The sequence below is a fragment of the Denticeps clupeoides genome, chromosome 11, assembly GCF_900700375.1.
Source record: "Denticeps clupeoides chromosome 11, fDenClu1.1, whole genome shotgun sequence".
Classification (NCBI taxonomy): domain Eukaryota; kingdom Metazoa; phylum Chordata; class Actinopteri; order Clupeiformes; family Denticipitidae; genus Denticeps; species Denticeps clupeoides.
Window position 1 is genome coordinate 13688080 of NC_041717.1, and position 25763 is coordinate 13713842.

Sequence of the window (25763 nt, forward strand, 5' to 3'; positions counted from 1 at the left end):
ACACCTGCGATAAAACATCAAAAGTGTGTCAAATGCATTTTTACTTTATTAGTCTAATTGTATTTTGTAGGTCTGTGCATGTGTAGTCTAGCAAATTGTTGTTCATTTATGTGATGAATTCGATGATTGGCATTCCCACCAAATGCAGGGGCGAATGAGATGTTTTGCCAGCAGTCCTTAAACCAAAGAGTGAGATGCTCAAGGGCTGATGGAGGCTTGTCGAGATGGAGTAAGTGTCAGATGAAGTCTGGCCCAGAGCATCTGGAATCCCAGGACAGGGTTTTCAGAAAAGTGTGGATATACTAGTTAATTACAGAAAAGTAATCCGAATTAAGTTTATGCAGATTGCGGTAGAAGGCTCCACCAACCCAGCCACCGGGGACGCATGTGACGCAAGTGTGTTTCTTGGTGCCGGTCCCAAGTCCGGGTAAATGGGGAAGGTTCCATCAGGAAAGGTATCTAGTATACAGCATTTACCATATCCATTATGCAGAAAACCAGACCAGTTGATCCACTGTGTCGAATCCTAATGAGAGCGGCCAAATGGGGACAACAATGACGATTATGACGACAATGACAGTAAAAGGCTCCACTACAGTATATGATACACTCAAGAAGAGGTACATTACATTTGTAGGAAGTGCGCAATGTAACAAGTGGACAGGATGAAATTTTATAGCTAAATGTGTCCCTAAAGAATAAAGCACTTAATTCAAATAGGATGAACACTGACCTCAGGGATAGTGGCATCATACTGCACTGAGAGATGGATGCTCAGGCCATACAAATTGAGAACTGAATGTCTAGGAAGATGGATATGCAGGAAACAATTGGGATTTAGCTGTAGAGACAGGATAAGAAATGAAGAGCGGTTCAGCGTGACAGTAGAAGATAAATGGACGATGGTAGAAACAATAAAAGAGGGAAAAAAATAAGTGGACAAATAAAGCGGTGGAAGAAGGAGAGCTGCTACAAGTAATGATAGAAGGTAAGCCTGGCGGTGAGTGACCTAAGGGCAAGAGAACAGTGGGAACAAGAAAAGCCTGTCAGCTTGAAACCACTGCTAAATTCGTAATTATGATTCTTTCGTCAGCAGAGACGGGTAAAGACAGGCGAGGAAGATCAGTGCATTTGTTGGGATTACCAGGTGGTCCACATCCACCCTGGTGGGAGACTTACCATCTCCCAGTATGTGGATGGCAGTTTGTTTTTGTGCAATAAATCACACACGTAACCATCTTTTCCTTCTCCGAAAGCCAACATACACACCCTGCTACATAATTGGCATGCAAATCTGTCTTGAATTATTCATGCCACACATGTTGCAGCTCTTTGCACCATCTGAATTATTTAGCGTTAATGAGTATCGCCCATTCTTGACAAGCAATTTTTCCCAATATTTTAAGTTCGAACCACCCAATCTGGCAAGACTGAGTGCAAACTCTAGACTCTTCTCTTCCTCCTGCATTCCCTTTCATGTTCTTTGCTCAAAGTCCCACTTGTTCACAGCAACATCAGCGGACACCACAAGCGTGTAAATCTCCCTGTGTATTTAATGCTGGGAATATCCATGCATAGAGGTCACCATGCATTCATCACCTGGCTGCTTTTGTGATGGAGCCCGCTGGTGTCTCTTGTTCTACTGAATGATGCACTCCTCTCACAGCATTTCTCTCTGTCGCCCCAGCCTGGCCCCCGGCTTCTGTAACTCGTTCAGCGAAAGGAATATCATTCTCCCGATTCCAATCTCCCTCCTGTAGCAACGCCCGGGCCCCGTCTCATTTTCCCGCCGAATTAGGCACTCTATCACTGTCAATAACATCAAATAGCATTTGAGGTATTTCGCGTGTCCCTGCACTACTGCTGACAGGTTGACAAGAACATTCAGCCCCCCCAATTACCGACAAGCTATACAAGTAAATGCCTGCAACCGGGAGTGTAAATACATGGCACCCCTGCATCTTGTTTGTGGCATTCGACATGGAGGGTTGCTGCATGTTGAAATGCAGAGACAGATTCTCATGCATTGACCATTCTGCCGTGTTCGTGTATCAGCAGGTACCCCTTTACAGCTTTCCATTTGTTTTATTTTATATTTTTTGGAAACATGTGTCCACAGCACTGTTTGCGACCGTCATGCGACGTCAGTTGCAGCAAATTGATTTCCCGCTGGTGACTCCCCATAACCTGGGAGGCAACCTGTTGGGCAAGACAAACCTTGCAAAGGCTTTCGTCCCCTTTACACATTGGCTGCTGTCTCTGCTGATGAATCGCAGTAATTAGGCAGGGCCCGTTCCCCCAGTAGTGAGGCGAGGCTACCCCCGGAAAAGATTCTTTTGCTTAATGACACCTACTTCCAGTTGAAAGTAATCTGTCATTCCAAGTGTGAGATTAAGTCAATCAGGGAAAGAACGGGCGCGAAGGTGGCATGTGCGATACAGTGGGGCAGGGTAAGAGGAGGAGAGATAAAGGGACAGCAGTTTTTACATCTCGCCTGACAGATTAAAGGTCTGATGTGGTTATTAGATACAGAGATGCAGAAATCCCGGGCGCACAAGCGCGTTCAGAAGCAAGCGACCGCATGGTCCTAAGCCATCTCCAAACTAAAATGTATTTACTTAATTAAAAAAAATGTAAAACATGTTGCCTAATATCACAGAATTTACAAGAATAATACAAAAATTTATAATAAATAGAAAATATTAATATATTATAGCAATCATAAATTGAGGAACTCACTACCCACCCAGCCTTGGTTGCCATTAAATATTTTTTTATACAACTCATAAAATATTTTTTAAACATCAAATTATTTTGGACAGCTCTCGATATAAATCCACTCCTCTCAATATGTCACAAGCTTGGGGGTATAGCAGCCTTCATCCCCCTCCATTTCCCACCATGCTGCACACGCCTAATACCCCTTGTGCTGTTGGTGGGTACTACCAACACAACCAAGCACTAATAGGCAGATTATCAAGTAGAATTAAACACGGACCATGCACCAAGTCTGTTTGATTGCCAAGAAAATATGGCTTGTCATGTGTTTGCATTTCACAATTAAGAAATATTAATTTCTTAAACATATGTGTTTGTTTATAATCATTGTACAATCACCTTACCCTAATTATCGTTTTTACATTTAATGAATCCATTTTTTGGGCCAGTGTTTGATGTCACATTTAATCATATGTAATACAGTACTCTACCACAGACACACACATATTTTGTTACACACAGTGTACAGGGTGGGACAAAACAGTACAATCAACAGCAATGTCAGTGTCAAGAAGTAAATATAAAAGTTAATAGTTTTAACATTTTCAGACAGGATTAGTACATATTAAAATGCCTCTGTTGTAAACAACAATCATATTATGAATAGATACAAAATAAAAGGTATAAGGCAAAATAGTATTTCAAAGAACAACATTCAACATGCCTTTGATCCTGTTTCTAAATAAAGTGTATATTGCCTTCCCTTTCAAATCAATTTATGTTATGACTGTACAAGTCAAATAAGAAAAATAAAAATTCTGTATTTGCTATTAATTTAAGTACTGTTAATGTTCATACTACACTTGAATGATTGAAAATAACACTTTGGAAAAAAATTATGCTCTTTTCATGTTTAAAGTGCAATAATAATAACATTAAAAATGTCTAATGAAGTAATCATTTTTGATGTGCAAATGCATGGACATTTTAAACAATATGAGAAATTCCTCAGCTTCTACATTACCATATTGCTTCAGAGCAGTCAAAAAAACTGCCATACTGCCATTGGGTTTGTATTGACACCAGTGTTAATGCAGCTCAGAATTAAACATTTCCACAAAAAGAAAATAATATTCTCCAGCTCTTTTAAAAAGAGATTACAGTAAACAAACTTAGTTTTCCTGCTCAATTCATGAAGCTTTGGTTGAAACTGGATCACATTGATCGCCTCTTCTGCTGTGGATTATTATTTGAAAAGTATGTCTGCTTCTTGATGTGGTGGAGATGTCCGCCTGTCTTTTTCTTGTCAATGCATATTTGATAAGAGACCCACAGACATAGATACATGTGCAAAAAGATTCAGCAGTGGTCTTCAGATGTAAACAGCCATATCAATGCAATCCACACTTCAGGGCGTGGCCCCTCATGCCATACAGCTCTGCAACAGTATAACAGTACACCACAAACGGGACACATCTCAAGACAAACATGTTTAAAAAATGCACACTTTTTTTTGTCGCTGCTGTTTTTTTGATTACCTGACACTCAAAGTGTCAACACTGACAATTTGAAGATAATTAGCATATAGATTTCGAATGAACTATGGGAACTACGACCAGCCAGAACACCTCCGGGCTCATGCTCATCCATCGACAAGCCAAATGCAGTCCAAAGAAGCTGCCTTATGACTGGACATCTATTAGTGTGTGGAATGGGACCAATAACCGGGATGGAATGCTCGTCATGCATGCATTTAACGATAGCCTCGTTATTTGATGGCACGATTTATTGTCCGTCACATACTCCCAAAGTGCATAGTCTGTCCTAGAAGCAACAGTTTTTAACTCGCGCCATTACCAGCTCTGCCCGTTACTGTTTCGTCGGAGCTTTCCTTGCAGGGGCGGGGTTGTGACGCTCCCTTTTGACAGTGAGATGGTATGGTATTCTCAGTGCAACAGGAAGTTCACAGTACCTCATTAACGTCACTACAAATACTGTACAACGCGAGCGTGTCTGCAACAGCCCTTTTTCATGCAAGTGGTTCAAGGTCTACTACGATACACGTCTCCTAAAATGTTTTTTTAGCTGTTTGCTTTTGCGAGATTTGGGGAAAATGCAGGCGCTCGTCACCCACTGAGACAAAACTGGTCACAGTTATTCATGAGTCATGTTACAGGACTGGGATATAAGCCACAGGGATACGGTACTGCCAGATTACACGAATTTCACCCTGTGCGCACGTGTGTATGTGTGTGTGCTGGTAATGTTAATGTCTACAAAAACTGCACATCCATGCACTTCATGCACTGAGTTGTAGGATCTCCTGTAAGGTCCCATGCATCTTCTGCCTCCTCTGGGTGGAACGGAGCAAGTCTTGCAGATCGCTGTCCAGGAGCACTGTTGGTGACCCGGGACAAGCACGGAGGATTAAGTGTCTTCAATGTTATTGTCATATTGGTTTATCGGTAGTTTATGTGGAGGTTCGAAGTCTGCTGGTCCACGTCCTACTTCATGCCACTGCGCAGAACCTGATTCGCCGCAATGAGCATAACACTGATGATGAAAGCGATGGCAAAAGCGCATATCAGGCTCTTCCTCACGCACGTCTGCTTGACCTGCTGCGTTGGGCTCTCCGCTGGGTGGGATGTGACGAAGGTTTGGAGGGAAAACACATGAGAAGAAAATCTGTGAGGTTCTTTGCTTCCTGGCCAAAAAAATTTTTTTAACACTGTGGCCTCACTATGTGAGGGTCCAGCATGCAATCTTACCTACATTATTTTTTAACAAATGGGAATTTCAAATGATAATTTACATTTTACATTTACGGCATTTATCAGACGCCCTTATCCAGAGCAACTTACAATCAGTAGTTACAGGGACAGTCCCCCCTGGAGCAACATAGGGTTAAGTGTCTTGCTCAGGGACACAATGGTAGTAAGTGGGATTTGAACCTGGGTCTTCTGGTTCATAGACGAGTGTGTTACCACTACCACCCTGTGTTGGCCATTTTGGCCTTTACCTATAACTGTGTTTTGCATCTGAAAATGCCATATTCCCAGACACGTGGTTATAGAAACTTTGCGTCTTAAAGTTATCGTTATCTTTATGTCTCAAGAAGTTCAACAAAAATGGTAGATGCAATATTTTTATTATCACTATAACATTTGATAATATTGCTTTTGCAAAAACATTTGTATATTCATACCATTATGCAGTTCTGCACACCATAACTCATGATGTGATTCACAACACTTCAAAGTGTTTTACTGTGCTATTACGTACATGCCGAAGTGTAGCAAACCACACATTTTGTTAACACATTGACAACAATAGATTGTAAATGGTTAACATTCACTAATGACTTCACGAATCAAGTCTTTAATAGTCTAAAACTCAACACAATGGAAAGCTCTACGATATTAACTATGTGAATAAAATGGATTTCTAGTCATAGTCAAAATTCCTAGTCAACAAATGGTCCTCCCTCTTCCTTTCATCTCCATTCATATCAGATACATCAAAATGTATCTGTTACATCTAATATTTTAGCATTGCTGTAATGTGAATAAACCAAAAAATATATATGTATTTTTAAGTACTGTAATGAGAAAAAAAAACACATTAATCAAACAACAGCAGCAGTTAATTTTTTTCAGTGCATTCGTACACTGAAAAACACAAACACTGGCTAAACTAAAATAAATGAAGCAATATGTCACACAATATTTCAGCATTGACGTAACGTAAATAAACCAATCAAACCTACTTTATCTGTTTGTTTAGAATTACAGAAATGCTACGATATTAGGTGTGACAGATTACTTACTTTTTTTTTTTAGCCAATTTCCCTTTTTTCAGTGCTTGATTACAATAAATTAAAGCTCTATTTGGTTTTATTAACATGAAGGTTGCAATATCAGCTTATCTTGAGTCAGATTATGAATTTAGACAAGAATTGTGATGAATCGTGGAGCCCTACGATGATATTTGGACCTAGATCAGTTGGTCATGAGAAACACAGATAGGAAATCTCATGTTGTCTTACTGTCAATATCCACCTGGCATTCCTCTGGGTTCTCAATGTGGTTCTCCTCGGTCATGATGATGTTCTCGATGTCTTTCATTGACAGGTGGTCGCAGAAGGTGTCATACAGCAGCCTCTTCAGTTCCTCCACGGTGAGTTTCTGCATGTCGCACTGAACACCGGGAGAAATGTTCAATCTCAAGCTGCATTAGAGCGGATGGCCATTGCGGTGTCTGCCATCATGAATTAGAATATATCAACATCTTCTGTGCTAATGAGAAGTGTACGACCAGTAACAACCAGAATGACACTGCACCCTGAGATGCTCCAGGGGAGACAGAGCCTATAATTAGTGAATAGAAGACCCTCTAGCAAGGTGCACCAGGGAAATAGATAAAAATTAAGGAAAATGAATGAGATTAGATTCTAATCATTACCTTCCAGAACACAGAGTCAAAGTCTGTTCCATTAAACTTGTCAGGCATGCCAGCTGCTGACAGTTTGGGCCCAAGAAGGGTGACAAATTCTTCAAAATCGACCTGACCATCTCCTATGAACAAGATCATAATAATTAGTATCATTTTATGAATTATTAACTACATATGGTTTGTAAATGTAAACGGATGTGTTTGTCCCCACCGTCCATGTCCAGCCTTTGGATGATGACCTCCAGCTCCACTTCGTTGGGCATGTAGCCCAAGGAGCGCATGGCCATTCCGAGCTCCTGCTTTGAGATGAAGCCATTTCCATCGCGATCAAACACCTTGAAGGCCTCCCGAATCTCTGTAAACCAAAAAGAGTGTCTCTAACTGATACATAGAACCAACTTGGAAATAACAAAAAAGACCTTTGGTCTTGTTTAAAATCAGCCCCATTGCTACAACACCCCCAACTTTTGTGAAACTGTAGAGTTTGTGCCGGTCCACCTCATTGATATGCATTGCAGATCATAGTTCAGTCATTTGCAATTTGCCTCTTGTCAGGTTCTAATGTCAAACACCTAATTATGAAATATGGGGTGTTCCAGCAACCTGGCCCCACTATAAATCTTTTAGCATATATTTCCCCGCAGTATCCCCACCACTGCGGCGAACTGCGGCTTCAGTGGGCACGCGCTGAGCAATGCTGTTGCCTGGACGCGTTCATGGATTCCCCAGCCTGTGTTATATTACCTTGAACGGTAATATTGTTACCATCTCAATGATGAGCATGTAGACATCATTATAGAATGCATTTCCAGATGGGAAAGGCCTGATTCTGGAATGTTGTGGTGTAAATTGCATGGATGGTGTCCAAGATAAGCACTCAGAGCTCTCCCCTCGTCCTGAAATAGCCAGACATGAAAAAAGGAGGGATAACAATCGGATGGAACCTCCACCAATTTTTAAGTGTATGGATTGTGTGTGTGTGGTTATCATTCCATTCCATCTAAATATAGTGGTAATAATGCAAGGAACCGCCCTAGAATGAAAAGTGACATGGGTTTGGAGAGCTTTGTGGAAAAAATCTGATGTCCTATTGCCATGTACACTACATCAGCATGATGGTTACTGTTATTTCAAGGGACACAATCTGCTGTGAGGATGAGATTTGGTCTCCTGCCTGTCTGAGACGCTGAGATGCCTTTTTCCACTGACCAGCTGTGCTCCTTTTTGTTCATTTGGCAACAGGACTCTGCCCAATGGACAAACCCCATCTGTGGTAGCTAATGGGTCCCTCCCTTCTGAAAATTCTATTGTTCAACAATCAAAAACATCAGTCTGAAAATGATGCTGCGGTTTGTGCTCCTGAAGAGGGGTCTTGTGAGAATTCGCTGGTTCAAAAACATGTTCCATATAAGCCTGAAGACACATTGTATCAGTTTGTCATTCTTCCCAGACAAAGCCACCAAGACAATGAAGCAACAGAGCCTTTATTTTTTTATTAACCTAATTCACGAGTTTTATTGCTCTTCTATGACCTCAAAATATAATATAACATGTCATGAATGACATGTTGTTCTCAATGACTGTGAAATGGTTGTCTCTATATCTTAGAACAAAAATAAGTGACACATCATCAGTGAGCAAGTTAATGCAGTTAAAATGTTTAAAAATGCATTTGTCATGTGCATTATTAATTAATATATTAATAACTTAATAATTAATTATTTAATTAGTCATTTATCACTATGAAAAAATCTTAGAACTCATTACTGGAAACAAAAATATTACATTTATTAAATCTTAAAATTAAGTCAGGTTGCTGAGCATTTTAATTAATACAGATAAAATATTCTAAATATATTATCTCTTCTCAAAGAGTTGATTACCAATAGTAAGTCATGTATTCTTTATTATAGTATTATTTTTATTTTTGATGGAGAAACATTTTTGTGTTTGGGGTATAATTGTTATATGAACAAGCTATCAATATGTGCCTGGAAAAACATAATTTTGTAGTATTAATAAACATGTTGTATAATCACTTTACTTGTCTGTTTAACTTCTGCTCTCACCTCTTTGCTCTGAGACCAAGTAGAACCGCTGTCAGCATATGGACCAGCATTTTCTCATACACATACAAAGGTGTGCTGTTAAATTTCTTTACTCCTCTTCCATGGGCTCTGCTACAGAGCAGTAAAGATATTTTCAGAAGTTCAGTTGCCGTTTTAGGCCATGAGTGACAGAAGTATAGATTGTTTTTAAAACCACAGAAACGTTTCTGCAACATTGTATTAGGGCCACTGTAGATGAAAGGGGGAAAGTGTGGCATTGAGCATGGTTAAAACTGCAAGGAATTTCAAAATTAAAGTATGAGAAAAAACTCGGATATTATATGACATTGGAAAGTCATAAAATACCGGGAAAAAAAGAGGCAAATTTACGAAACAAAACTCTGATAGTCTCTGACATTATAAAGTCATACATTTGCTCATTTACAAGAGAAATGTCTCTGACATTGTAAAGTCGTAAATTTGCGCGATGAAAATGGTAAATTTATGAGAAAGGAAAATGTAAAAAGGGACCATAAGAACCACATCGCAAGAGGGATGCTCTCCTCTCGCAGTAAAGTGCAATGGTGGCCTATGCTTATCATCATTATGCCATTCAACATTTAAACTGGGCCTGAGATAAAACTGGATCTCTACAGAGCATCTATGGAGCACGGCATTTATGTTAAGATAACGTTAAGCTAATGTAACGTTACCAACAATGTTAGTTTTAGTGAGCTCACCTAACGGCGTCTTTTGGAGCAGTGTGTGGGGACGGTGCTTTGCTCAGTGGCACCTCAGTGGCACCTTGGCGGATCGGGGTTCAAACCAGCAACCTTCTGATTGCGGGTCCACTTCCTTAACCGCTAGGCCACCACTGCCCCTCTAAACCACCACTACCCCTCTGGCCACCACTGCCCCTCTAGCTGTCTAGTATAAATAGTTCCTGAGAAGCGGATATGAGAGTGACATCAAACTTGATGTTCTGATGTTGTTCTAGACCATCCGTGTTTGGCACCTTGCAATTTGCCTGTAAAGGCACAACAGTAAGAGAATTTTGGTTGTGCCATCCCGTTGCAGAAACAGCAGCGTCAGTACACCCTACAAACCGCCCAGTAATCCCAGGGAATATCTGCAGCAGCCATTGTAGGGAAAGGGGACACGCAACAATAGTTTACCCCCAATTTCGTGTAGAACACTTGGAAACTGTTGTGCGTGATCCTTGCTGGAAATCCTTCAGGGTAAATGAGCAGCATTCCTGTTGCACGTGTCTGCATGTGAATTGAAAATGAAGTGGCTGTCATTGTGAAGCACAGCAAGCACAGCACATGGTGCACACCATAAAATGTATTTAACCCATCACCCTTATTGACCAGTGGGCAGCCATGAAATGCGCCTGGGGAGCAGCATTTATGATTATCTGTTTGCATTTAGATGGTTTCTGGTTTTAAGTGGATCATTTCAATATTACTATTGAAATCTAAAAAAATATGTTTAAAGTCATTATTTAGTGTCAAATAAAATCCAGAGCTGTCACTGAACCTTAAACTCATGTTCAAAAAGGAGGATTCCTTCCATAAGCCCAAAGACAGTTTATGCAAAATAAAATAAAAAAAAACAGTACTTGGCTAATGTGTGTGTGTGTGTGTGTGTGTGTGTGTGTGTGTGTGTGTGTGTATTCAGATAACCTCTGTGGCAGCCTTAATCCATCTTCCTCTGGTAAGAGCACCCAAAAGATCTGAATATTACAGTAACCAGAATTTAACAAGACTCGTGAGCATTGCGGTGGCCAATAACTCCTTAAGAGCTGGAGATTCTGCACTCTGTGCATTTTATTTATTTATTTACTTTAAAGCATAAAGTCTTTCCCAAATGAGCAATAAATGCTACATGAGATATGATTCCTCCATTGGCCCCCAGCTCTGTGTGGTAAGAAGCAGCTCCACGCAAATGGCAAAGTCGGCCGCATTACTCCCTCTAAGCTCTACAAATTGCACAGCTGCTGATTGTGCAGATTTATAAAAAAAAAATCCTGGCATTCAGATACACAGTGTATAAAAACGGCAAATCCACAGTCTAGCCACAGATCCCGAGCATCTGCAGAACCAATGTACAATGGATTCCAAACACCCACAGCGAATTAGGCCCACTGATTGAATGTTTACCGGCACATATGTATGTATGGTTTCCCAGGCTGTAAAGGGGTCCTCCGGTCAAGGCCATAGTCAGCATCAATGCACAGATAATTATCATTTTATGTCTGAAAGAAACTTCAGGACATGACCTTGGTGGCCTGAGAGGTAGCTACAGTCATGCCTCCAGTGGACCCTTCACATTCCAAGCAATTTTTTTCTTAAAAACATATTGGCAAAGGAAAACATTTAAGCTCTTTAAGGTTAAAATCAGTAAATCAATTTTTATTTGTGCAGCACTTTCTCAATGTAGAATGGCACAAAGCCAGGAACAGTACTCAAGGCCCCTAGTGAACAAGTCAAGGGTGACAATGTCAAGGAAAACTCGAGACCTTGAAAGGTACCAAGAATTAGAAAGGGGAACCCATCCTCCTCTGGTTGTTCATGTCAGGCCACAGTCATACTGTAGCATGTGCTTCATCCTTGAATTGCTGGGATGGTGTTGCTGGATCTTTAAAAAAAACTACATTGACCATTTTCTCTAAAGGATCTAACCAAGAATTGAAAAATACAGATTTTTTTTGTTGAGGTTCCACAGAACAATTTTGGACACCCCTGGTTGCCCAATGGTATAGGCTTTTTGCACCAAAAACACCAAATGACTATTCCCATGTGGCTGTGAAGTTTGTATTATCATGGCACATGGAGGTTTTCTGAAGACAATTGCTCATTAGTATTCTAGGCTACAACTTTGCCAAAAAATGGATAAGTTGCACCAGTTCTTTTGAGAGTTCAAGCTCCCTTCCAGCTCCCTGATTTGTGCATTGAGTATACATGCTCTGAAAATTGAATCGGGTAGGAGGCTATGTTAGCTCACTGCGACGTAATTGCACAATGGCTGGAGTTCAGAAGAAGTGAAAGAGTTCTGTCCACACTGTTAAGGACACACAAAACTGGCCCTGGAGAGAAGACACCTTTCCCACAGAAGCGTGTGTTTTAAAAAAAAGTGTTTGGCTGCCCTGTAGGAAGCACAATTCCAATAACACTCACAGCCACCCTGACGTGCGCATTCAATTAGATCACAAAGTTTCATGGGAGTACGTCAGAACTCAAACGTTGGGAGGGGCTTGTATTGTGTGTCTGTGTTTTCCTGCTTTCCTATTCGTTCTCGTCCAGCGCCATGACAGAGCAGTAAAAAGAATTGTTTCTTCACATTCAACCATTCGGAAATTTTTCTTCTTGTACTTTTCCTCAAGCGTCTTGTTTACCCGGCGGAGAGACAACGTGATGTATTGTGGGAAGAATGCAAACCGGTGAAGGGTGTGTGATGCTCTGGGAAACTCTGAGTCCTGCCAATCATATGGTTTTAGGAACATGACTAATAGTTGCCTCCCATTTCTCAAACACTGACTGAGCATCTGTGATGTGCTGAATGAATGACGTCTGATCCCCAACCACACACATTACTTGAGACCAAGCAACGTCCAGTCAGAAAAGTTTCAGAAACATCAAAAATTCTGTTAATAACCAAAAGAGATTAATTAGAATGAATTATTTTGGTTATTAACAGAATTCTAGATGTTTTGATGTAACAGGGAACTAATATTTGAGCAAAATTAACTCAACATGGCAGTTTACTGGAAAATGACAAAAGGCTGACTTGTGAAGGATGACACCCCTTTGTGTGACTCACGGTAGCACATGAAAGGATCCCTGTCTAATTCCCGGTGTTGTAATGGCTTCCTTTTCTTGGTGTGCCTGCCTTTCTCGGGATGGGCGATGACAGCCCTTCTATTCTGATGGTGGAATGAGGAAGTCGGGATGCCTTTCTTCAGAGATCTGCTGACAGCTTTACATGCCAAATTCTCGGTGTCTTCCTAGAAAGCATGGCATGGTTTCAACTGAGCAGCAGGGAAGTGTGAAAAAAAATCACCTTTTCTCTTATTACACTACGTCACAACATCAGTGACAAGAGTGACTGGTCAGTGGTTCATAATGTCTGCGTTGCAGAGAACTGACATGCATTTATAAATCAGTCAGTACAGATTTAATTCGCCTTTATCTTGCTATTGACCATGGCACACGCCGACTCTTGCCACGCCTATGGACCGCTCTTCCCTCGTCTGCCCTCGATGTTGCCGGACTCTAGCCTGCATCCCAACGCCGCCTCTGCCTGCCCCTCGTCCAACTTGAACCCCGTTGTTGCCAAAGTCCGTTCTATTCTAATGCCAGCCCGCCTTCTGTTCAGTCCAGCCACTGTAACAACTCTGCCTATTCACCCCACTGTGTACTCCCACCCCTGCTGGGCGGTGCACTGAGCTGTCATCGGTCTCCCCCCCCCTCCCCCTCTGTCCCCCTGTCTCCTCACGAGCCCCCACGCTCTTCCAGCAGCACAAGAATTATATCTGCAAATGCACCCACTGGGCGTCCCCATGACAACTGCACATTAATGAAAATGACCAGACAACATAAAGATGCCTTTAAGCAGATGGTGCTCTTTCCCGAGACCAACAGGGTTATGTGTGTTTGGTTTTTGGGGGATTTTACAAAGCATTATTTAAATCTTTTCAGATGTGAAATTTTTTGTAAATGTAATAAGGTATATTACAAAAAATATGAAAACAATATGTAACCTTTTTTTTTTCAGAAGTAGTGGTTATTGTTCAGTGTATTGATAGATTATTGAAAGTGAAGTGATTGTCATTGTGATACACAGCAGCACAGCACACGATGCACACAGTGAAATTTGTCCTCTGCATTTAACCCATCACCCTTGGTGAGCAGTGGGAAGCCATGACAGGCGCCCGGGGAGCAGTGTGTGGGGACGGTGCTTTTGCTCAGTGGCACCTTCTGATTACGGGGCAGCTTCCTTAACCGCTAGGCCACCACTGCCTATATTGGTTTCAATTGATTTATTGCAGACTGTACTGACATTCTTGTGAGACACCTATTTTATCAGCTTCTTGGTTAGTAGGAAATAATTGCATTTATTTTAATACTTTTTTTTTTTTTAATTATCCGCTTATTTCTTAAGTGTCAGCAGACCAAATGACACCCGGGTCTCATTAGGGAAGAACGAGGGACAGAAATATTCTACCTGTCATTTTTAGTTTGCTCCTCTCACCATTTCTCATAACCCTCCTAAGATTAATACTGATGCCTACATACTAAAATGTTTAGTAAGTTTGTACTTGTTATGCAGAAACTGCTCAATTGCTTCTAATTATTAAACAATTGCTTGTATTTCTCAAGACGTTGGCACCAGAGGAGACAGGCACTGTATGTTCCTCTGATCGACAGTCTGCATTCTCATGCAATTCATAATATTACATCCGCGCCTAGCATCATTGTTTCTGCGTAAAGAAATGTATTTTAAGAGCGGGGGCAAAGCAAGTTGCGCTCCCACTCCGAAGGCGCCTATAAGAAAAGCAATCTGCGGCAGATCGCGCCATTGACCTGCTTTTCAGAAACTGCCGGAGCTCGACTGCTGCATTGTTCCCGGCTGTGGTAATTGAAAATCCAAGCCTCGTCTCTCGTATTTCATTAGCATCTCCTCTCCCCCTCTCCTCCTCCCTCTCGCCGGCTCACCAGGCTCCACTCTGACCTGCAGCCGCTGCAGCAGCTTTCACAACTGGCCTGTAGATATCATTTGTCCTTTAAAAGAGCGCTCATTTGAATCCCACCGCCACAATTAAGCATGGCCGTTAGGTTGGTGGCTGAACAAAGGCTCATTGAACTGGTGGGTGAGTGTCACTGGGTGGGTCACCTGGCTGTACGGTTCAGATCAACTGCTGATTCAGGGCCATAGAGGTACTCTGGGTGCACAATGCACCAGATTCAGGCAGCCAATGGGAGAAAAGTATTTATTTCTAAAGTCGTATTGGCAAGTGTGTATTCAAATCTACAATACTGAATTTAAGCATCACTTTTAGGGTAAAAGCACAATGTTCCCTCAAAAAAAGCTACATTTGCATTACAGATTTGCTCAAAACTAAAGCATCTGTGAAATTAGTGTTTCCATTCAGTGATGTTATTGCGATAACTCATTCCACGAATCATGAGGACGGATAATCAAAATCATCCAAAATCATCAGGGTTTACTGCTATTGCAGCAACCACATGAGCTGTTAGTTGTCAGTCAGACTTAGGGGGACATCAGCCCTCCATCCATACATGCTTTACAGTGTTGAGTGATTCTATCATCACCACTTAATGCCACCTCATGCAAATTTGACATTTGTTTTTTGTTCTCTAAATTAAGCAGAATTTTCACACAATGTTAATGGAGATACGACTAGATCTCCACCTGCCTATGCAAATACACAAAGTCTCATTGTCATTCAAAATGACACAATGATTTGTGAACAAATATGACCATGTTAAGAACAAATATTTAGTGAAAGTGATTGCTTTTTGTTATTGTGATACACTGCAGCACAGCACACGGTGCACAGAATGAAATGTCTCCTCTGCTTAAAGCCATCACCCTTAGTAAGCAGTTGGCAGCCATGAAAGGTCCCTGGGGAGCAGCGCGTGGGGATGGTTACTTGCTTCAGGCGACCTCAGTGGCACCTTGGCGGTTCAGGATTTGAACCCACAACCCTTCAATTAGGAGTCTGCTTCCTTACTTGCTAGGTCACTATGAAAACTATGTTCTGACCATAATAATAGATACTTCTATCTTTCAGTAGCGTTCTGGAAGTATCTGCAGCCTGTACAGCCAGTCAGTGTGTGTTGAGTAGAGCTGACTTTATGGTTTCAGCAAGTGTGCACCATGCAGAAACGTCCACTGCACCGTCTGTTTCCTGTTTCCTGCCAAAAGCCTGCTGTACCATGTATCATTTCAGCCGCAGTTTTGATGTTTCTCTGCTGTGGCTTGAGGTGACCAGTTACACCCCACTGTTCCAGGAAGGGCAGGGCTAAATGCAGCAATGGGGTTGGACCCCCACCCGCAATGGGCACGGAACTGAGTCAGTCCCGCGCACACTTCCTGCCAGGTTAACATTTTAATCCAATTCACAGGAACAACAATCACATCAGCGTTCCAGCCGATCGGTGAGTCTGCCTCTGGGCTGGGTTAACACCTGTGCAGTGGAGCAGGATGTCGAGCTGTCGAGACAAGTATAGTCTCTAACCACGAAATCTTCCATGGAGCGGCAAGCACTGACCACATTAAGTACACTTAAAACAGTAAAAAAAAAGCATTATTCAAAATAGCCTTTTAAATAACATTTTGTGCATATTTGATCGGTCACACTTACACACAAAAAAACACATTATTTACTGCCATAATTATAAATCCTTGTCCTTAATGTCTTTTATTCGTTTACTTTATTTTTCTGTGCGTATTGGTTCATTTTTTTGAGTCATGCACTCAGCCCCAGTTGTAAGAACTGCAGTGCAGAGATGGGAATGTATCACATGGCCATTGCTTGGTCATGGTGACCGATCTAATGTCTGAATGCCGAACTTCCAGCATTGTGGGTTTTAAGGTACGCACCCCCTTAATTATTTCTCTTTTTTTGTATGTCTTTATTTGTAACAGTAAAAGCTTTTGTGTTTATCCCCTTAGCCCTCCCATAACCCCCACGAATCCGTACCAAAACAGCACTGTGCGCTGGGTCCTACTGATCCATTAGAGGATATGATTGCAGCCTGGGACCAGAATAGCACAAGACACAAACACACCACGTTCCCTGCAGAGCCGTAGTATGCCAGTCCCTCTCAAATCTAAATGGCTGCAGATAAGACAAGGTGTGTGTGTGTGTGTGTGTGTGTGTGTGTGTGTGTGTGTGTGTGTGTGTGTGCATATGTGTGTGTGTGTTATGCAGGCGATGGGGGTGAAAGCTTGTTGCGCATTGGCTGCAATTTGCCTTGCAAATCCAGTGGAGAGAACTGCATAAAAGGTAAAGTCAGACGAAGCTACACAGGCAGAAGGGCCTGCAGGTTCCTGCCAGTCACGTTGATTTCGGGGCACTGCAGTGGACCCCCCCCCCCCCCCCCTCCCTCTCTCTCTCTCTCTCTTCACCCGTGAAGGTCATTTTAAAATCTGGGATTTCTTTTTTCTTACGTGTCCAGTAATGTATTCCATGCATAAAGAAGCACTAAAGGCCAAAGGTAGCCCTCACAAAATAAACCGGATTAAACATCTCATGGCGCTAGGAAATGGATGTGTGTTGCAGGCCTTGAGGAAACAGGGTCCCCATTGAACCTATTTAAAAAAAGTTTTAATGGAACCTCATTTTCTGGCCATAGCGGGAGTACCTGTAAAGGAGGCACTAAATTGCCTAGCCCTGTGTGGCATCTGATAGGATCAAAGCTGTCGGCACCCACCATCAACCCCCCCCTCTTCCTCATCTCTTCCCCAAATTCTGCTGAAGTGACCGAGAAAGCTAACAGGTGACACTAAGCTCCCCCTTCAGATCTGTGTGACATGTGTGGCCTTTTAGGGTCCCCTGTGGGCAAGGCTAGACAAGTCTTTATAAAATAACAGAATATAAGAAAATAGAAGCAAAAGTGACTGGGATTGGGGGTGAAACTTGTTACTATTTAAGATAAAGAAACCAATTTTGCATCAGAATTGGCAGGTACACAAGCAAGTGCTAGTTGATGAGACATTTATTGATCAATATTATACTCATTGCCATATTTTTATAAACCTGTGCTGATCAGATTGCATCCAATGTCAGTTCATATGATGTGCAAAGGATATAAACAGCTATTGTATTATATTCATATCATGGACTCGACCGTAAAGGCACTTCATGTGGCTCAGGTGTTGAATTGTGATTTAAAGGAAAGCCCTGGTCCGAGATCGCTAATAAAATCCCTGCACGATCAAGCGCTGTCCAGGGTCCTGCAGGTTCATTCAGGCAACGAAATAAACGCGGAGGCGACACTCTCTCACCTATTTTACGCATACACCGTACCCAACATTTTACGCATGCACCATACCCAACATTCTACGCATACACCGTACCCAACATTTTACGCATAAAGTGTACCCAACATTTTACGCATACACCGTACCCAACATTTTACGCATACATCGTACCCAACATTTTACGCATACACCGTACCCAACATTTTACGCATACATCGTACCCAACATTTTACGCATACATCGTACCCAACATTTTACGCACACTCACCCTCGACCTCGTCTTCCGGCAGGTTGATCGGCGCGCGGTAGGAGAGGATGTCAGGGATGGTGCAGATACCCCGGTACATCAAGGTGGAGGTCACTGGATGCATAGGCATTTCTGCGGTCTGGAGCTGCCGCTCGCGTCCTGATCTTCATATAGAATTCAGGACCGGAGTCTCGGACTTTCCTCCACTTTCGTCCTGTTTTTAATAAGTGCTTGAGGGACGGAGCGGAACCCTGCTGGACGCGTGCCGCGAAATGACCGGTTCCTATGCGTCTGGGGATCCGGGCGAACTTTTCTCTCCCTGCAGCACGCAACTTTTCCCGCTCGACTCGCCGACTGGCCGCTGGAAAACCGCTGGAAAGCTCCGGGACCGAGGCGCCATTGGCGGCGAGCGGCCGGAGGTTCGCCGCCGCGTTCCGTCTGGTGCTCCCTCAGAAAAAACGAAGCTCTTCGTAATCCGGGCGTGGGGCGCCGTTTTATGGTCCGCGGTCGCATTCAAATGCTCCGTTTTTGGTGTTTTTGGGTTTTTTTTTATTCTTGAAGTCACTTGTTGGATGTGTGATGACGAGGCTGCCGATGGCTGCAGGTAAAGTTCGCACTTCGGGGGGGTCCAAGAATGAAGATGAGGAGGGTGAGGACGCGCGCGACGCGCGGGTGCGCTGAACTGAGCGCAGCGCTGCGCAAAGGCTGGGGGTATTTCCTCCACCCACACACACACATACACACACACACACACACACACACACACACATCGCCTCCCACCTCTAATTCAGGTACGCCCCATTTCTGGAAATAGGGCTTCATCTCCCGTTCCCTCTATTTCACACACCCACACACAGTCTTTAGGCGCGTCTCGCTCTCTCAGCTCGGGCTGTGGAGCCCCGTGTTCGTGGCCACGCGAACCGGGGGGAAGACGTGATTAACGACGGACGCCTCCTGCCCCCACTGCCTCGTTAACGCGCTTTTTATGATAAGTACACGCGTGCAACAACAAGAACAAAAATATTTTAAAAAAAGAAGGAAATATGCGCGCACCACAGAGACCCAGAATCATTTTTATTACAGATAATATATGTACTGTGGCTGCACGTTTTTTAATATGTTATTTATAATGTATTTTATCATCCGCCCGTTGTCTTGATCGATACAGAATGTGATCGTGTTAATGCTACGATATGGTATTGGGTTTTTGCATTGATTTCTCCTTTATGTGCTACTTGTTGGCAGTTGGGATCCAACTAAGAGCTAAATATGATTTGCCTCGTTTTTGAATTCTGAAAATTCTGAGCTATTACGTCCTGCAGTCCACTGCTAAAGGAATTAAAGTGGTCTGAATTTATTGCGATTTCCTAAAATCTTGGAGTAAATTTCATTTTCTCAGAAGTGTAATACTTCCCAGTTGAAAGCCATTCGGCATAAATGGTGCTTCTTGTTTTAATGGGATATATGAACGGTTGGCTCTTCTCTGAGCTGGAAAGGGAATATGCTTCAGTATGATCGTACTGTTGTTTTCTTTGATTGGTATTTTAGGAACAACTTCCCCATCACACTTTTTTTTGTGGTTTGTTTCTACCTCAGGAGGGTCTGTCTCTGGAGCGGTGGCGGTTCGGTGTCGTCTCAGCTGTCGGAGTGAGTGACGGATGAGAGGATCTGTTCTCTGTCCTCCAGTGGGGGCTGTCTGTCCCTTCGCTGTCCCTCCGGCACCGGCGCTCTGACAGCGACGGGGGAAAGAGGTGGACGGGAGACTGTTACGCGCATCCAAGGACCTGTTGACTGTGATCGCCACATGATTTGTGTCTGATGGAAATAATATCTTCATTTATCCTGTTTGAGGCTAAAATGTGGGGGACCGCTCACCGAAATCAGCAGACATTTAGAATTACGGCATCTGGCAGATGTGATTTGACCCATACGGGTGTCTCTAGAACTCAGGCTGCATATACCATCCATCTAAAAAAGACGACATTTTCACTCACTATCCTTAACCGCTCAGACCTGTTACTCTGGGTCGAGTCTGCTGGAGCCCAGAGTGGGCGCAGAGTGGGGACTCATCCAGGGCGGGGTGCCAGTCTACTGCAGGGTGTACACACACACACAATTCATTCATATACTCATACCCAGTGAACTTACCTTTGTACTTACCTCCGGATAACCAGGAGAAAACTCACTCCAGCACCGGGACAGCATGCAAATGACACACACGGGTCCAAGTTGGGATTCTAACTCACAACCTTGGAGGTGTGAGGCCACATTGCTAACCCCCATGCCACCCTGCAGCCCCCAAAAAATTGAAGTGAAGGTGATGAATTGCTCGGGATTACAGGTCCACTTCCTTACACACTAGGCCACCACTGACGTGGTTAAGCTCTTTCCAAAAGCTTGGAGCCAAAATGGAGAATAGCTTATATGACTGTCATCCTTGTACTTTGAGAGATGGTGGGACCAGCGGAGCAGTGCTGTAGGATCGGAGGTGTGATAAGTGATTTGAGGTGGGAGGGTGCTGATCAGTGGTGGCCTAGCGGTTAAGGAAGCGACCCCGTAATCAGAAGGTTGCCGGTTCGAATCCCAATCCGCCAAGGTACCACTGAGGTGCCACTGAGCAAAGCACCGTCCCCACACACTGCTCCCCGGGCGCCGGTCATGGCTGCCCACTGCTCACTCAGGGTGATGGGTTAAATGCAGAGGACAAATTTCACTGTGTGCACCGTGTGCTGTGCTGCTGTGTATCACATGTGACAATCACTTCACTTTTTTTTTAATTTTTTTTTTTATTTTTGGCATAGCAAGCCTCTGTGGAGGGACCAAGTAAATGGGATAATGTGGGAGAACTGGGGATGGTTCGAAAACAAGCCGGTGGTGGTAGTAGCCTGGTGGGTAAGACACTTGCTTATGAACCAGAAGATCCAGGTACAAACCCCACTTACTATGATTGTGTCCCTGAGCAAGACACTTAACCCTGAGTGTCTCCAGGGGGGCTGTCCCTGATAATAGGTCGCTCTGGATAAGGGCGTCCAATAAATGCCGCGTTCTGAAACATTTGGTGAGGCTGACTGAAGGTCTTCACCCGGCCGAAAGGACAAATCAACATGAAGAAAAAAGATCACCATGCGGATGTAGAAGGACAGATCACTCCATGATTACCTCAAGGGAGATCATAAAATCCCGCTCTGTGGATGAAGCAGCTGAGACGGGGAGAAACAATGGTCAGAGGGAGAAATGTAGAGGTCAGGTTGAGTCTTGTCCACATAGCAATGGCATGAGTGACAGTTTCATTCTCATCCGTCTGCACCCAACTAACACACCAATTGACAGCTGAGCTGTTTGAGGCCGATACCTATGTGTTCTTTTGAAAGCGCTCATGAAAGAGGCGCAGCGTGTACTCTCCGGCTTTCAAGTGCGCATTGATTTCTGTGGCGCGTTGCTATGAATGGATAAAACAAAACGCGCCCTGTGGAAAGGCCATGGATCAAGTCATCCGTCATCCTCCGACCGGCAAGTCACAAGCTCGGCGGGGGACAAAAGGGGTGGGGTCAACAGAAAGGTCAGGCAGGCTTTGGTGAGTCTGTTAGCTTGTGCTTCAACCATGACCCAAAGTACCTGGAGACAAAATCCATTTAGAAAAAAAGAAGGGACTGGCATCAGCTAGAACCATATGGAGTGCTACGATTGCCCAAATTGAATAGATAAATACATCAATAATTAAATGATAAAATGCATCATGAATTATTTAAAAAAGAAAAATGAACATCTTTAATTAATTCAATATGACAATATGACATGTAATGAAAACATTATTAATTAATTGTGATCTAGCCTGTATCCTTTCCCATATGACACTACCATTCATAGGAGCAACGTGCTGAGATAACTCCAACTATCTCAGTAAATTACTCCATTTTCCCCACTACATGCAAGCTTGTGTGGGGCAGTAGTAGCCTAGCGGTTAAGGGAGCGGCCCCATAATCACAAGGTTGCCGGTTCGAATCCTGATCCACCAAGGTGAGCAAAGCACCATCCCCAGACACTGCTCCTTGGGTGCCTTTCACGGCTGCCCTCTGCTCACCAAGGGTGATGGTTAAATACAGAGGACACATTACGTTGTTTCACCGTGTCCTTGCTGCAGTGTATCACAGTGACAATCACTTCACTTTCATGTTCATGTTCAGCATCCCCTGCTTACGTGTAGTCCGCTAATCCTACAGTGTCCCTTACCAGCACCGAAAACCACCCATAAATGGTAGCGCCATGTTGCAAAGGACATGACTTCACACCAAACCTATCTGTACAGGATCAGCCTAGATCTTGATTAATTAATTGGTAATTAATTTCATAAATATATGCTGGATGTACCTCTAGTATCCAGTTGTGTGAAATATAATTAGTAATTAAATTGTGTAAAGAAATTGTGTTTCAGTTCACCATTTGTTTTGTAAAACCTCACAGGTTCAAATCCCACTTACTACCATTTTGTCCCTGAGCAAGACACTTAACCCTGAGTGTCTCCAGGGGGGACTGTCCCTGTAACTACTGACTGTAAGGATAAAGGGAACATGTAAATCTGTGTAAGTAAATGAATGTGCTAATGATGTGCAAAAGGATCATGCACTTACAGACTTTTTTCACTTTATCTCTAAGCAATGCAACAGCGGGCCCCGGGGCCTCAACATGTCAGAGTGGATGTGACCCTCTGCGACAGAGCTGAGGTCCTGCTTAACAGTCAAGAGGGTGTTCTGAGGATTTCCCTTCATTATCCATCCACTGGAGACGTGTTAAGATGGAGTGACGAGGTGGTCAATCTCCACTTTAGGTACTTGATGGTGACACAGCCATGACTTAAGAACAAGAATCCATTCAAAAGTGTTTCTCCCAAGGAATGTGCTGTCCCCACTCACGTATTATGACACCAGAACCAAATTACAAGTCTGCTCATGCAACCACTGCCAAAAAGGGAGCAGTTCTGCCGGAAAAGAAGTACCCTGGTACAAAACCAGTGTTTTGTGGCATATTCCCTTCCTGAGGCTCCAAATCCCTTGATGTCAGCAGGCACTCGGCACAACAATCATCCTAAACAACCGTAATCCTCCCAGAGAGCATGCAGTCTTGACGCAACTGCGTACAAGCAAGTGAAGAAGCAGAGGCAGGCAGAAAGAAAGATTGCGACCTGGCATGAAACATAACATTTAAGTGATATACTGCAGTACCGCACAACGAAATGTGTCCTCTGATCCATCACCCTTGGTGAGCAGTGGGCAGCTATGAAAGACACCTGGGGAGCAGTGTGTTGGGTGCTGATGCTTTGCTCAAGGGGACCTTAGTAGAGCCTTGATGATTTTGGATTTGCTTATCCACTAGGATCCCACTACCCCAGATTGGAAAATAAGATTACAATAGGGTGTATAATTTTAATCACCTTGAGCAGTGGGCAGCCATGACAGGCGCCCGGGGGACAGTTTGTGGGGACAGTGCTTTGCTCAGTGGCACCTTCGCAATTCGGGACTGTAAAAACTGGGGAGAATGGTTATAAACTTGAGAACTGGAAGGCCCAGTTCCGATGGAAAAGAAGCTGAGAAAAAAAGCACCCCGCTACCACACATGAACATCCTTTATACAGGAAGTTGTCACAGACCAATCAGAATTTGTTGTTTCTGTCGTCACGCCCTGTCTGGGGCAGACAAAGAGAGCAGGCAATCTCAAAAAATATGGCTGGAGCTTCACACCTATTATTTACCAAATGGCCACAAGAACAAAGAACAGGCGACCGACCCCCACTGACCATCACCATCAACCTTCACACCTATTATTTACCAAATGGCCACAAGAACAAAGAACAGGCGACTGACCCCCACTGACCATCACCATCAAATTGTCACGAGAACAAAGGCAAAGTTGCAGAAGTACCGTGGTCCGGCAGCATGCCCCATCTTACAGGACCTTCTGATTACGGGTCCGTTTCCTTACCCGCAAGGCCACCACTGTCCGGATATTTTTGGATTCGAACCCAGGCCTCCAGAGCAGACTGAACACCAAGCCTGAAACCACTCAGCTATCCACACTTGGGTCCAATGTGATCAAATGTAATGATATTTTACATTCTTCATCTATGGTTAATGTGTTTCTGATGTGTCTCCCCATGTACGTAATTCACAAAGACACTTTTTTACCCTTTAGGGTTTATTTTCTGTTCCTGGGTGAATTTGGGGAAGAAGCTTTCCCCATCCAAAAGCTTGTCTGCCTCAAACAGACCCAGACACTCTGGGAACATTCCAAGTCAGAGCCGGAACAAAAACCCGGTGAATGTGCCATGCAAAGGCGTGCCAAACAGTTCCTGGGCCTTCTTTTGTGTACACCGACTCTGCTTTAACACTAGGCATCTCCCAAAACCGAAAAAAGGTAATTCCTTCCCTCTGGAGTGGCTCCACTCGTGTCTGAGTCGAGGCTTTGAAGGACACATGCTCCTGTTTGAAGTGCTGCTCTGCTATTTGGGGACTTCCGCTGAAAAGGTGGGAAAGGCGGGGATGAGGAAGCAGGGCAAACTTTTTTTGTCTTTTTTTTTTTTTCGGGGAGGGGAAGAATAAAGGATTTGGGAGGGGACACGCAGCGTGTACAAACAAAGCTGCCTCCCCAGTGATGGAGGCTTGATCTAGTGAATCCAAATAACATGAAAACTGTGCTCCACTTTAATTTTTGATGTACTCTGGGCAGTATTGTTGTTTTCTCCTGTTTTTGTGACAGACAACACAACCTATAGGTAAATTAGTTCATCATATATTATCTTTATTTTTTTAATTTAATGAAGTTAATGTGCATTAATGTGAAATTACACTGCAGAATACCACAACGACACAACAAAATGTGTCCTCAGCTTTTAACCATCACCCTTGGTGAGCAGTGGGCAGCCATGACAGGCGTCCGGAGAGCAGTGTGTGGTTCTCAGTGGTCCTCAGTGGCACCTTGGCGGATTCGAACCGGCTGCCTTCTGATTACGCTAGGCCACCACTGCCTCTGAAGTTGCAGAGTCTCAGATATGTCTCCATATGGAACTGTAAGGTGTCAGTTTTCAGATCTAAGGTTCATTCTAATGGCCCTTAGATCTGAGACCTTAGATCTTAGATCAACATGGAACAAGAACACTACAAAGTAACAAGTCAAGATACTTAACCCTGAATGTCTCCAATGTCTCCCTGCAATAGATTGTAAGTTGCACTGAATAAGGGCATCTGATAAATACCAGTAATGTAAATGTAAATGTATCCATTTCACACCTTTTT

At 43.3% G+C, this 25763-nt stretch overlaps 1 protein-coding gene across 2 annotated transcripts; it reads right to left on the minus strand.

The window, feature by feature from the left end:
• Window positions 1–3164: 3164 nt before the first annotated feature.
• cabp7a (calcium binding protein 7a) lies at window positions 3165–19201 on the minus strand. 2 transcript variants are annotated; one of them, XM_028996152.1, is made up of 5 exons: window positions 18499–19201; window positions 7382–7525; window positions 7180–7292; window positions 6777–6914; window positions 3165–5353 (listed from the first exon to the last, which is right to left on the minus strand). In XM_028996152.1, exons 1-5 carry the CDS (start codon window positions 18605–18607, stop codon window positions 5315–5317), a joined length of 543 nt encoding a protein of 180 aa, XP_028851985.1. In that variant the 5' UTR covers window positions 18608–19201; the 3' UTR covers window positions 3165–5314. The 2 variants fall into 2 exon arrangements, with proteins under 2 accessions (XP_028851985.1, XP_028851984.1); XM_028996151.1 differs by having other exon boundaries at window positions 6764–6914.
• Between the last annotated feature and the right edge of the window lie 6562 nt (window positions 19202–25763).

What these genes read in the sequence shown, in the direction of transcription:
- cabp7a (XM_028996151.1), bottom strand. Translation starts at nt 18,607, where the DNA reads ATGCCTATGCATCCAGTGACCTCCACCTTGATGTACCGGGGTATCTGC. An exon ending in TTGACTCTGTGTTCTGGAAG is followed by an intron (nt 6,915 to 7,179) that starts GTAATGATTAGA and finishes CCCGGTGTTCAG; the next exon opens with TGCGACATGCAGAAACTCAC. An exon ending in ATGCCAGGTGGATATTGACA is followed by an intron (nt 5,354 to 6,763) that starts GTAAGACAACAT and finishes CATCCCACCCAG; the next exon opens with CGGAGAGCCCAACGCAGCAG.